At 44.5% G+C, this 13974-nt stretch overlaps 1 protein-coding gene across 1 annotated transcript in view; it reads right to left on the reverse strand.

Annotated features, from left to right (window-relative positions):
* Window positions 1–13157: 13157 nt before the first annotated feature.
* LOC140722936 (uncharacterized) overlaps window positions 13158–13974 on the reverse strand; it is a 43694-nt gene continuing 42877 nt past the window's right edge. The window contains exon 14 of the mRNA XM_073037561.1: window positions 13158–13665. Within this exon, the coding sequence (XP_072893662.1) occupies window positions 13614–13665 (52 nt within the window). The 3' untranslated portion in view covers window positions 13158–13613. The remainder of the gene's footprint in view (window positions 13666–13974) is intronic.

The following is a 13974-nucleotide window of genomic DNA, read 5'->3' on the forward strand; positions in this document are numbered from 1 at the left end:
AATATGAGGATACGCTCGTATTTAGGGATAGCATATTTGGGGGTTTGTCGGCGAATATGGAGTCGCCACGTTTCTGTGGGTGTATCTGGGAGATCATAAGGATTTGAGTTGATCTGTGTGTGTCGGCGTATTTGGTGATGTGCTCACGACCTTTGGGATGCGTGGGGCTTTTAGTGACATGGCAGCCATTTTGAGTTTGAAATGATTCTTCGTCTGGGTCATCAAATGTGCGTCCTTACTTGGGGAAGTGCGCAGATTTTGGGATTCGCACGCATTTTCGAGATACGTGCATACTGCTGCTGAGTATGAGGGTGCACATGAATTTGACCATCGTTGACCATGATGATAATGTTGTTGTCCCTGGAGCCTTAACACTGACCGGTGTGATAATGTAACAGCGTGTCCCGGTCATTCACAGGAATGCATTCGTAAGACTTCCTCCCCTGTCCATGGAATTCAACTGGAGATTTACTTAACTCCTTGAGTCGGCTGAATGCGATTAGCTGGATCGAAGGCACCAGTATATGCAGTCGTGTATGCTGTACATTACTGCCCCATATAACTGAATTCCTAACAACACGGAGGTCGGGTGGTGGGCGGGATTAGTCCAAATGCTGGAGAAACTTCTCAGGCCAGGCAGCATCTATGGAAAAGAACACAGTCGACGTTTCGGGCCGAAGCTCTTCAGCAGGACTGGGGGGAGAAAAAGCAGAGGAGTAGATTTGAAAGATGGTGTGAGGGGAAAGAGAAACCCCAGACGACAGGTGAAACTTGGAGGTGGATGGATGACCCAAAGCGCTAGGAAGCTGATTGCTGACAGAGACAGAAGGTTATGGTGGAAAGAAAGAAAAATGGGGTAAGGGGAGCAGGACCATAGGGAGGCGATGGCGGGCAAGGAAATATTAAGTGAGAGGGACAAAGGAGTGGAAATGGTGAAGGAGAGGTTTGAGAAAGCAATGTTCATGCCATCAGGTTGGAAGCTAACCAAACGGATTATAAGCTGTTGTTCCTCGCACCTAAGTGTGATCTTATCGTGACAGTGGAGGAACTCATGAATGGACATATCGCAATGGGAACGGGAAGTGGAATTACAATGGGTGACCACTTGGAGATACCGCCTGTTCGGCGGATGGAGTGTGGATGTACAAACCCCCAATCAGTTTTCATCCCTTTATCGGAGAAGAAACCCTTCAGTCTGCGCAACTTCCATTTGAGTTCGCATCTCAAACTCATGTGCACCCCAAATACGCACACATCGTTCAAAAAGAGCACATCGAAAAACCACGTGTGCATCAAACCCGCTGGGAACCTCAAATGCGTTTTACATAATCCCAGAAAATAATCATTTCGAGTAGTGCACATGATAAATTATTGTGCTTCGCAAATTTGTAGGTAACGTCCTAAATTTATTATGGAAGTATCTGTAAATGATTCAAAATTTAGACAAGTTACAACTCCAAATCCGCAGACACCAAAACTCTGTGAGATCTCAGAATTCCGAAAACATCCCTATAAATCTGCGCAATCCCCAAATCAATGCGCACCGAAAACACGCTGACACTTCCAAATGCATAATGGATTATTTCAGAGCAGGAATCATTTCAACAAGTTCAGAAAATGGCTGTCTCGACATTAAAAAATCCTTACAAATGCCCCAAAAATGTTTACAGATTGGCAGACACACTGAAATTTGCTTCTCACCACAAACCCCTGTGTACTCCCATACTCAAGATTACACACCTAAATATGCACAGTTCACGGAAACCCGTGTGAACCCCCAAATCTTCGCCGATCTCTAAATAAGAGCTGACCCCAAAATTCATGTACACCTCAAACCACACATTGGATGATCCAGGCAGAGGATGGTTTCAAACACGAGATGGCTGCCTTGACAGCAAAAACCCCAGGCATCTCAGAATCCATGAGGAGACCGCCACATCCGTAGACATATCAAGATCACGCCAAATCCGCCTGAACACCCAGATACGCCCACAAAAACGTGGATATGGGGTGCTCACGTACTTGGGGATAACATGTTCGGGGTGTGTGCATGGGTGTATTGATTAATATAGTTTTGTAAAATGTAAATTGAAGAAAACATGAAGATAATCACAAATGATGATTCAGTGCCAGATTTATGGACGAAATTTGTAAAAGTGTATGAACCTTACGTTCTCACACTGTAGAAAAGACAGACAGGTACAGGATGAATTATTTAACCAGACTGCCCATTCCTTGGCAGCCTGAAATTTTTCTTCACAACTTTCGTCTACCTCAGGCAGCTTTGACTTGCTCACAAAATTCTTTTACATCAGTAACATCACGCACACAATTCTCAGCAGAGATGTTCCTGTTCTCACTCAGTGTTGCCTTGGAACTCCCATTTCTGTACATTTTCTTCAGTTTGTGCAACAGTAACATCGTCATTTGACCGTTGTCACCCGACCTTGTTCTCTCTTTCCTATCTCTGTCGGTGTGTGTGTGTGTGTGTGTGTGTGTGTGTGTGTGTGTGTGTGTGTGTGTGTGTGTGTGTGTGTGTGTGTGTGTGTGTGTGTGTGTGTGTGTGTGTGTGTGTGTGTGTCTGTGTGTTTCTGAGAAGAGACAATTTAAATGTTTTTCCACATATTCTGTTGTTCTGTCTGGAACATTTCCCGCCATTGCTGACAAGGGGCGCCATGGCAGTTATGAATCCCGCCATCAGCGTCCGGATTTACTAATTTCATCCAACGTGACGCGAAGGCAGCGGTTAAAAAAAAAATGACTTTGAGGAGGTTGAAAACAGGGCTTTAGTTTTCCTCTGTCACTTCAGAATTCGGAATTGGTATACGCATCATTTTATCTTCATTCTACAGTGTAAAATCCTCTTCTGTCTCTGGAAGACATGCACTCTCTCTTGGCAATTTCACTAAATGCGACAATGAACTGGAAATATTGCAGGATCCCCTCAAACTGCTGAATTAGTTTCTGCTCTGTATTTTCTGTTCTTGCTTTTCTCTGCCTCTGTTCCAGCGAACTTGATGACGATTGCAAGCCTGTCCCGGGGAAAGTGCGGTCTCTCCAAATGTGTCACTCGCTACCTGGTGGGAATGGCCCTGGCCGATATCCTGGTCGTTATTTCCGATCCGCTGATGAGGTGGACTGCTTGGTATTATTTTCCCCAATCATTCCTGATCATCAGTCCCGTGGATAAACTCCATTTCGGGTTGATTTTTGCGAGAACTGCGACTTCTGTCTGGCTGACTGTCGCTTTCACCGTCGATCGATTTGTGGCTATTTGCGGTAAGAAGCTGAGAACAAAATATTGCACCGAGAGAACGGCGGCTGTGGTCATCGGGACAGTGAGTGTGCTGACCTGTTTGTAGAATGTCCCCTGGGGTTTTGCATCAGAGCATAAGGTAATAAATAATGGTGTTCCCTGGTATTGTGTTCTTACACCGAGCTACAAAATCCCTCTCTCATGGGCTGCATTTGCGATATTTCACCGCATTTGTACACCTTATGTCCCATTCTTTCTGATTTTGTTGTTCAACATTTTGACTGTCAGACGAATTCTAGTGGCCAGTCGAGCCCGCAGGGGGCTCCGGGGACAAAAGAGTGCAGAGAATGAGAAGGTCCGGGAGATGGAGAACCGACGAAAATCCATCGTTTTGCTCTTCAGCATTACCGGTAGTTTCATATTGTTGTGGGTAACGCAAGTGATATTTTACATCTATCAAACGATTTCAAAGAGTTTTGCTTATTCTGTTACTGATCCCCGTTACATCACAGAAACGACATCCGGAATGCTTCAGATTCTCAGCTCCTGTTCTAATACGTGCATTTACGTCCTAACCCAGAGCAAATTCCGGGAGAAACTAAGGAATGCGGTGAGATACCCGTGGAATCCTGTGTTGAAGCTCATGAAACGTCAGAAATGAATGACATAAAGATTTACAATTCGGCTGTCTTCTTGCTCCCTATTCTGCAATTAGGTGAGCTAATTATCAGGTGCGTTTCTATTTTTCTTCATAATTCTTCATGCCTCGTCCATGTAAGCACAATAGTGCGGAGAGAATGTCTCCGGTGGCAGTGTTTTGTTCCGTGTGTCAGATGTGGTCTCCCAGATAACCACATTACCATCAAAAGCAACTAGCTGTAGCTTCCCTGAATTATTGTCAGACTTATTGTTAGTAGAATGACAATATTGTCAGTAGAATGAAAGGAAATGGGAGCTACAGCGGAGTAATCTGTGCCCGTTCCCCTCTGTGTTAATACACTGTGGATACCGTTGATGACTGCCTACAAGGGAGGAACGTGGGTCGCAGAGACCGGATTTCTGGCACTGAATCTAGTGCTGCCGCTCAGGCACGAAGAGTGTTGTAGGGGACTACAGGGTGGAGAGGAAATTAAAACGTCCGGGGAGCAGATTGGAGATCCTGCAGGCGCGATAGAGACTCCCGGATGGTCTGTTGCCTCTCAGGTGCCCGGATCAGAGCTGTCTCAGATCGGGTCCATGGAGTTCTGAAGTGGAAGCGTCGGCAGCCGGATGTCTTCGTACCTATCAGTACGAATGACATCGATTTAAAAGATAAAGAGGTACTGAGGAGAGATTTTAGGTTGCTGGATGAATTTGGCTTGCTCGAGACATTGATCGTCTGGATAGTCAGAGGCTTGCTTTTGTTTTTTTTTTCTCCCTAGGGCGGGAGGTTGCCAGAAGAGGACAAAGTTTTAAAGTCCTGTGGAGTAGGTACAGAGGAGATGTCAGAGTTAAGTTGTTTTTTTCTATTCAGAGTGTGTGAGTGCGTGGAATGGGCTGCCGACAACGGTGGTGGAGTTGGATATAATAGGGTCTTTTAAGAGACTTTTGGATAGGTACATAGAGCTTAGGGATAATAGATGGCTATGTTTAAGCCTAGTAATTTCTAAGGTAGGAGCATGTTCGGCAGCACTTTGTGTGTCGACGGGTCTGGATTGAGCTGTAGGTCTATGTTTCTATGCTTTATATATGTGTTTGTATGAAAGTGGTAGAACAGGACATCCATGGTAGTCATCTTTGGAGCCCTTCCCGTGCCACACGGCAGACAGCATAAGAATAGGATAATTTGGCAGATGAATGTGTGGCTGAGTTACTGCTGCAGGAGACAGGGTTTCAGACTTATAGGGCAGTGAGATCTCTTCTTGGGAGGATACAGCCGCAGAATAGAGGGATGGAGAGGAGAAGAATTTCGTTTTAGCCAGAACTTGGTGAAATTGTGAAATACATTGTCATAATCAACAATGGAGGCCAGTTAATTGAGTATATTTAAGTCTGACTTTGATAGATTGTAGGACGTGAAGGGAAACTGGGGAAGACATGAGACTGCGGCTGAGAGGGAACATGAATTAGCCATGATGAAAAGGCGAAACAGACACGCTGGGTCAATTGGCTTAGTTATTTTCCTGTATCTTATGGTCTTATCTGCGGAATCTTCTAACTCCCGAGCTAGTGGCTGTGGTGGTAATCGGAACGGTCTATGGGGAAGAGTTAAAGTGGAGACAGCTGAATATTTAAATGATGCGGAACTGATGCCATTGGGGTCCCGGAATACACAAGGAGCGTTGATCAGGTTTGATTATCCAGGGCAGCGTTCAGGGTTCGAGTGGTATACTCTGCTGTGATCTACTGCAAGCTTTGGGAGAACCGTGCAGGGACTCAGTGTCAGGGTACTGGGAATCACAAGCTGCCGGTCTCCTCCACGTCCCTCACTGCATTAATGGGCAGGATGAGCAATGAATCTCCCAAAACCGCAAACCCTCCCTGCACATTGAGTGATCACACCGCCGAATTTCCATCACTTCCCCGGGGAAGAAATAACAACTGCAGAAATGTCAGCCAACTCCATAACGGGCACCAGCATCTCCAGCACAGAAGGCATCTGCCAAACGCGATGATCAGAAAGGCGGCATCCACCATGAATGATTTTCTACTTTGGAAACTACAGTCAAGGAGGAGTAAACGGAGCCTGGAGACCCACATTCCAAGTTTCGGGCTCAGTTTATTTCCCTCCAACATCAATCTTCTGAGTGATAACGAACCCATATACACTACCTCACTATTTATCATCTTTGTAAGAACTAAATATTTAATAGAAATACTTATTTTATATTCAGACCTAACTATGTATTTTACTAACTTGCTGTCGTAAAACAACAGATTGTCCAACACGTGCCGGTGATATTAAACCTGGTTCTGATTCTGATCTTCCCACCGTCATCCACACTTCACTCCCTCCCTTGAACCTCTCCGACCGATCTCTACGAACCACACCAACCCGCATAATCACCTTCACAATCCCCACCACACACCCTACCCAACGTCAGCCACACGCACGCGCCCCACCACCAGCGATCACCACCACCGTCAGCTCCAAGGCCTCCTTCCACCGGAAACCACACGCCGTCTCTACCCTGGACCCCCGCAGATCGGTCTTTTCAAACGCCTGTGACCCCAATCACCACCATAGTAATCTCCAAACTCCCACCTCTCCGACTTTACTGAACAAGTTTCCGAGCTTTCAACCTTACTTGACCCGTTCTCTCTGTGAACACTCATTTACCTCATTTATTTTTAGGAAGAGTGGTGAAGAGGACTGCGGTGTTGAAAGGAGATTAAAACACCGGAGCAGCAGAGTCGAGATGCCGTGGGTGCTTAGAAACACCCGGATGGTGTGTTCCCTCCGAGATGCAAAGGTCAAGTTTACTCAGGTAGGGTCTAGGGCATTGACGTGGAAGTGTAGGCAGTCAGATATCTTAATATATGTCAACACCTATAATCAAAGTAAGGAGGTCTGAAGAGAGACTGTAGGATGCTAAGTGAAAAAAGGCAGAACAGGACATCAACGATTGTTACCTCTGGAAACCTCCCTGAACCGTACAGAGGATGAGAAGAGAATAATTTGGCATGTAAATACGTGGCTGAGGAACTTCTGCAGTGCGCAGGGATTCAGATTACTGGTCAGTGGGACCACTTCTTGGGCGAACACAGCCTCAAAATAGAAGGAAGGAGACGAAAAGGAATTTATTCTGCCAGAGTGTGATGAAACTGTGGAATTCATTCTGCCAGAGTATGATGAAACTGTGGAATTTATTCTGCCAGAGTGTGATGAAACTGTGGAATTTATTCTGCCAGAGTGTGATGAAACTGTGGAATTTATTCAGCCAGAGTATGATGAAACTGTGGAATTTATTCAGCCAGAGTATGATGAAACTGGAATTTATTCTGCCAGAGTGTGATGAAACTGTGGAATTTATTCTGCCAGAGTATGATGAAACTGTGGAATTTATTCTGCCAGAGTGTGATGAAACTGTGGAATTTATTCTGCCAGAGTATGATGAAACTGTGGAATTTATTCTGCCAGAGTGTGATGAAACTGTGGAATTCATTCTGCCAGAGTATGATGAAACTGTGGAATTTATTCAGCCAGAGAATGATGAAACTGTGGAATTTATTCTGCCAGAGTGTGATGAAACTGTGGAATTTATTCTGCCAGAGTATGATGAAACTGTGGAATTTATTCTGCCAGAGTGTGATGAAACTGTGGAATTTATTCTGCCAGAGTGTGATGAAACTGTGCAATTCATTCTGCCAGAGTATGATGAAACTGTGGAATTTATTCAGCCAGAGTATGATGAAACTGTGGAATTTATTCTGCCAGAGTGTGATGAAACTGTGGAATTTATTCTGCCAGAGTATGATGAAACTGTGGAATTTATTCTGCCAGAGTGTGATGAAACTGTGGAAGTTATTCTGCCAGAGTATGATGAAACTGTGGAATTTATTCTGCCAGAGTGTGATGAAACTGTGGAATTCATTCTGCCAGAGTATGATGAAACTGTGGAATTTATTCAGCCAGAGAATGATGAAACTGTGGAATTTATTCTGCCAGAGTGTGATGAAACTGTGGAATTTATTCTGCCAGAGTGTGATGAAACTGTGGAATTTATTCTGCCAGAGTATGATGAAACTGTGGAATTTATTCTGCCAGAGTGTGATGAAACTGTGGAATTCATTCTGCCAGAGTATGATGAAACTGTGGAATTTATTCAGCCAGAGAATGATGAAACTGTGGAATTTATTCTGCCAGAGTATGATGAAACTGAGGAATTTATTCTGCCAGAGTGTGATGAAACTGTGGAATTTATTCTGCCAGAGTATGATGAAACTGTGGAATTTATTCTGCCAGAGTATGATGAAACTGTGGAATTTATTCTGCAAGAGTATGATGAAACTGTGGAATTTATTCTGCCAGAGTATGATGAAACTGCGGAATTTATTCTGCCAGAGTATGATGAAACTGTGGAATATATTCTGCCAGAGTATGATGAAACTGTGGAATTTATTCTGCCAGAGTCTGAGGAAACTGTGGAATTTATTCTGCCAGAGTATGATGAAACTGCGGAATTTATTCTGCCAGAGTATGATGAAACTGCGGAATTTATTCTGCCAGAGTATGATGAAACTGTGGAATTTATTCTGCCAGAGTATGATGAAACTGTGGAATTTATTCTGCCAGAGTGTGATAAAACTGTGGAATTTATTCTGCCAGAGTCTGATGAAACTGTGGAATTTATTCTGCCAGAGTATGATGAAACTGCGGAATTTATTCTGCCAGAGTCTGATGAAACTGCGGAATTTATTCTGCCAGAGTATGATGAAACTGCGGAATTTATTCTGCCAGAGTTGATGAAACTGCGGAATTTATTCTGCCAGAGTATGATGAAACTGCGGAATTTATTCTGCCAGAGTCTGATGAAACTGTGGAATTTATTCTGCCAGAGTATGATGAAACTGCGGAATTTATTCTGCCAGAGTATGATGAAACTGTGGAATATATTCTGCCAGAGTATGATGAAACTGCGGAATTTATTCTGCCAGAGTATGATGAAACTGCGGAATTTATTCCCCCAGAGTATGATGAAACTGCGGAATTTATTCTGCCAGAGTATGATGAAACTGTGGAATTTATTCTGCCAGAGTATGATGAAACTGTGGAATTTATTCTGCAAGAGTCTGAGGAAACTGTGGAATTTATTCTGCCAGAGTATGATGAAACTGCGGAATTTATTCTGCCAGAGTACGATGAAACTGTGGAATTTATTCTGCCAGAGTATGAAGAAACTGTGGAATTTATTCTGCCAGAGTGTGATGAAACTGCGGAATTTATTCTGCCAGAGTATGATGAAACTGCGGAATTTATTCTGCCAGAGTATGATGAAACTGTGGAATTTATTCTGCCAGAGTCTGATGAAACTGTGGAATTTATTCTGCCAGAGTATGATGAAACTGCGGAATTTATTCTGCCAGAGTACGATGAAACTGTGGAATATATTCTGCCAGAGTATGATGAAACTGTGGAATTTATTCTGCCAGAGTCTGACGAAACTGTGGAATTTATTCTGCCCGAGTATGATGAAACTGCGGAATTTATTCTGCCAGAGTATGATGAAACTGCGGAATTTATTCCCCCAGAGTATGATGAAACTGCGGAATTTATTCTGCAAGAGTATGATGAAACTGCGGAATTTATTCTGCCAGAGTATGATGAAACTGTGGAATTTATTCTGCCAGAGTGTGATGAAACTGTGGAATTTATTCTGCCAGAGTGTGATGAAACTGTGGAATTTATTCTGCCAGAGTATGATGAAACTGCGGAATTTATTCTGCCAGAGTATGATGAAACTGTGGAATTTATTCTGCCAGAGTCTGATCAAACTGTGGAATTTATTCTGCCAGAGTATGATGAAACTGTGGAATTTATTCTGCCAGAGTATGATGAAACTGCGGAATTTATTGTGCCAGAGTATGATGAAACTGTGGAATTTATTCTGCCAGAGTATGATGAAACTGTGGAATTTATTCTGCCAGAGTGTGATGAAACTGTGGAAATTATTCTGCCAGAGTGTGATGAAACTGTGGAATTTATTCTGCCAGAGTATGATGAAACTGCGGAATTTATTCTGCCAGAGTATGATGAAACTGTGGAAATTATTCTGCCAGAGTATGATGAAACTGTGGAATTTATTCTGCCAGAGTATGATGAAACTGTGGAATTTATTCTGCCAGAGTGTGATGAAACTGTGGAATTTATTCTGCCAGAGTGTGATGAAACTGTGGAATTTATTCAGCCAGAGAATGATGAAACTATGGAATTTATTCTGCCAGAGTGTGATGAAACTGTGGAATTTATTCTGCCAGAGTATGATGAAACTGTCGAATTTATTCTGCCAGAGTGTGATGAAACTGTGGAATTTATTCTGCCAGAGTGTGATGAAACTGTGGAATTTATTCTGCCAGAGTGTGATGAAACTGTGGAATTTATTCTGCCAGAGTATGATGAAACTGTGGAATTTATTCTGCCAGAGTATGATGAAACTGTGGAATTTATTCTGCCAGAGTGTGATGAAACTGTGGAATTTATTCTGCCAGAGTATGATGAAACTGTGGAATTTATTCTGCCAGAGTATGATGAAACTGTGGAATTTATTCTGCAAGAGTATGATGAAACTGTGGAATTTATTCTGCCAGAGTATGATGAAACTGCGGAATTTATTCTGCCAGAGTATGATGAAACTGCGGAATTTATTCCCCCAGAGTATGATGAAACTGCGGAATTTATTCTGCCAGAGTGTGATGAAACTGTGGAATTTATTCTGCCAGAGTGTGATGAAACTGTGGAATTTATTCTGCCAGAGTATGATGAAACTGTGGAATTTATTCTGCCAGAGTATGATGAAACTGTGGAATTTATTCTGCCAGAGTATGATGAAACTGTGGAATTTATTCTGCCAGAGTGTGATCAAACTGTGGAATTTATTCTGCCAGAGTATGATGAAACTGTGGAATTTATTCTGCCAGAGTATGATGAAACTGCGGAATTTATTCTGCCAGCGTATGGTGAAACTGTGGAATTCATTCTGCCAGAGTATGATGAAACTGTGGAATTTATTCTGCCAGAGTGTGATGAAAGTGTGGAAATTATTCTGCCAGAGTGTGATGAAACTGTGGAATTTATTCTGCCAGAGTATGATGAAACTGCGGAATTTATTCTGCCAGAGTATGATGAAACTGTGGAATTTATTCTTCCAGAGTATGATGAAACTGTGGAATTTATTCTGCCAGAGTGTGATGAAACTGTGGAATTTATTCTGCCAGAGTATGATGAAACCGTGGAATTTATTCTGCCAGAGTATGATGAAACTGTGGAATTTATTCTTCCAGAGTATGATGAAACTGTGGAATTTATTCTGCCAGAGTGTGATGAAACTGTGGAATTTATTCTGCCAGAGTATGATGAAACTGTGGAATTTATTCTGCCAGAGTATGATGAAACTGTGGAATTTATTCTGCCAGAGTATGATGAAACTGTGGAATTTATTGCCGAAGTCAGCTGTGCAGACGAGGAGCTTTGCTCAGGTTTGAATACCCATCGTCAGAGAGAATGGTGGGGCTGCTTGGAGGGTTCGAGTGGCATCCTCCGCTGAGAACAACTGTCAGCTCTGGGAGAACAGGCCGGGCCGAGATTTCGGTGTACTGAGGGTCACAGTCTATGTCTGACTTCCGCGCTCCTCACTGTGCTAACGGGCGGTGAAACTCCCAAAACAAAACCTCCGCCCTGAACCTTCAATAATCACCCGGCCGAACTTCCATCACTTCCAGTAAAATAATAAAAACAGTTGCAGAAATTTCAGCCGAGTGCATCACGGGAAACATCATCTCCGGCATCGAAGGTATCTTCGAAAATTGATGATTAGAAACGGGACATCTATCATTAAGGATATTCAATCCTGAACATTCCCTCTTCTCATTGCCACCATCAATGAGGAGTTGACAGAGTCTGAAGACCCACATCCCCAGTTTCAGGGACAGTTTCTTTCTCTCCAGCACCAGATTTCTAACTGGAGAATGAACCCCTCTGCACTACCTCACTATTTACCCTCTGTTTAAGAACTACATATTTACCTTAAAACACTTATTTTAGGAAAACATTTCAGGAATTATTTTACTGAACTGCTGCCGGAAAAAAATAAATTCCAGACATAGGACTGCAATATTAAGCCTAGTTCTGATTCTGATCTCCGCACATTCAGACACATCCCACTCTCCGCAATACCCACCTACAACTCCCCTCCACTACCCATCGTCAACCCCACGCCACTCTCCCCCTGACCCTTGACTGATCGGTCTCTCCGAACGCCATCACCGCCATACCCACCTCCATCCATCCTACCGACAACCTCACGCCACTTCCTCCCTAGACGCTCGCCAACCGTCTCTCAAAAGCCCCCCATACCCCCCAATCACTCCATTGTCACCTCTATCACCCCCTCATCACATAACCTTTACTAATCACATTTCCGAGCATTCACCCTTACATTGGACCCAACCCTTTTCTCTTCCCGAGCAGTCATTTATCTCCGCCTCCCGCCCTCACTCTCAGCCTTCTTCTCCTTGTCCCGCAGTGAATGCTCCTCTCTCCACAGTGACGATTAATGACCCTGAGTCCCACACACCCACCGGCCCCGTCCTCCGTCCCTGGTGTTACTGTCTCCCAGTAAGACGGGTTCGGTGATTGACCCCGTGATGATTTGAATGCGTGGGGCTGGAGGGGGAGGAGTGTGAGAAAGCCTTCTTCCCCGGAATGGGGGAGACCCTGTCTGTCAACCGACTAATATTCAGCTAAACTCTGTCCACCTCAGCCATAGCTTCAGACAAGAATACTTCCACGGTAGGTGACATCATCATAGCAGGAGTTTGTTTAGCCCATCGGGCCCTTGAGAGAAATCCCACTGGTGACATTCTCTGCGTCGGTGTGTCTATGCATTCCCACACTCCCACTCCCCAAGCGGCTTCACCAGCAGCTGGTAGCTGCGTCAGAGTGACGAGGCGTTGGGAGTGAAGTGGGATCGGCTGTTTCAGGCCACTGCATTGTCTGCTCTGGGAGCAGGCTGCTCTATGCGCTCGGTAGAGATTGACAGGCCTTCCCAAAGGCTCGCCGGTACCGAAGACAGCGAGGTTCGGTCAAGAGACGGAGACCAGTTTAATGCAAACAGCGTCAGCTTTATTGAGTTATGCAGCTGGATGGAGTAACGGTTATACTACGGCGGGGCAGCGATCAGCGGGATAGTGTACAGTCAGTACCGATGCCAGAGAATGTGAACACCGGAAAACTATAACCCTTTCCCATCATCAGAGCACAGGAGAATTATTGTAGCTACATACAGACAGAGGCATATCACATCGAACACCCGCTGCCCGTTCTGCCCAGGGATGCAAAGGACCCCGGGGCAGGACACATCTGTCTGTTCCCGACATCTCAGGGCTGCTTCCCTTATCAACGCGGTCCGATGTTCCTGTGTCACTGGAGGACCATGGTGGCCGGAAGTGCTCGAAAAGGTCTCCTAATCTAGCCACATTGCGGTTACTGTGAGAGTGGGTGATGATCCGTCACGTGTTGGTTACAGGGAGCCGAGGCCAGTCTGGGTGAACAGGCCATTGCTGTGATTACTGAATAGCGGTATGGGAACACGTTGTTAGTGGAGAGTGTGCCGAAAGCGGTGATTGATAGGAAGCAAGGCGGGCGATACAGGGTTCGTCCTCATATGTGTGGGCAATCCATTTCGCCAGTGGCAACGAACCAGACCTCGTTACTGAAAGGTGAAACAGAGAGAAGTGAGGGGAGAGTTCCTCAGTGCAACCGCTGTCCCTTTATTGACGGGATTGTTTTGGTCAGCAGAGAACCGATGTCAGAAAGCGGCAGTGCTTGGCCGGGTGAGTGTGGAGAGCCGGCGGCACAGATGCGCTGGGCAACGCATTCCTACAGTTAGAGAGCAAGGAATCTACGATCAGACAGGGTTAAAATATCGCTAGGAAGGAGATTAAATACCCAGGTGTTTTCCACGTATATGGGAACTGAAGGATTACGTGTGTCATGACAGGACAGATCTGGAATAACAGAG

Source organism: Hemitrygon akajei, unplaced genomic scaffold (genome assembly GCF_048418815.1).
Source record: "Hemitrygon akajei unplaced genomic scaffold, sHemAka1.3 Scf000094, whole genome shotgun sequence".
Lineage (NCBI taxonomy): Eukaryota > Metazoa > Chordata > Chondrichthyes > Myliobatiformes > Dasyatidae > Hemitrygon > Hemitrygon akajei.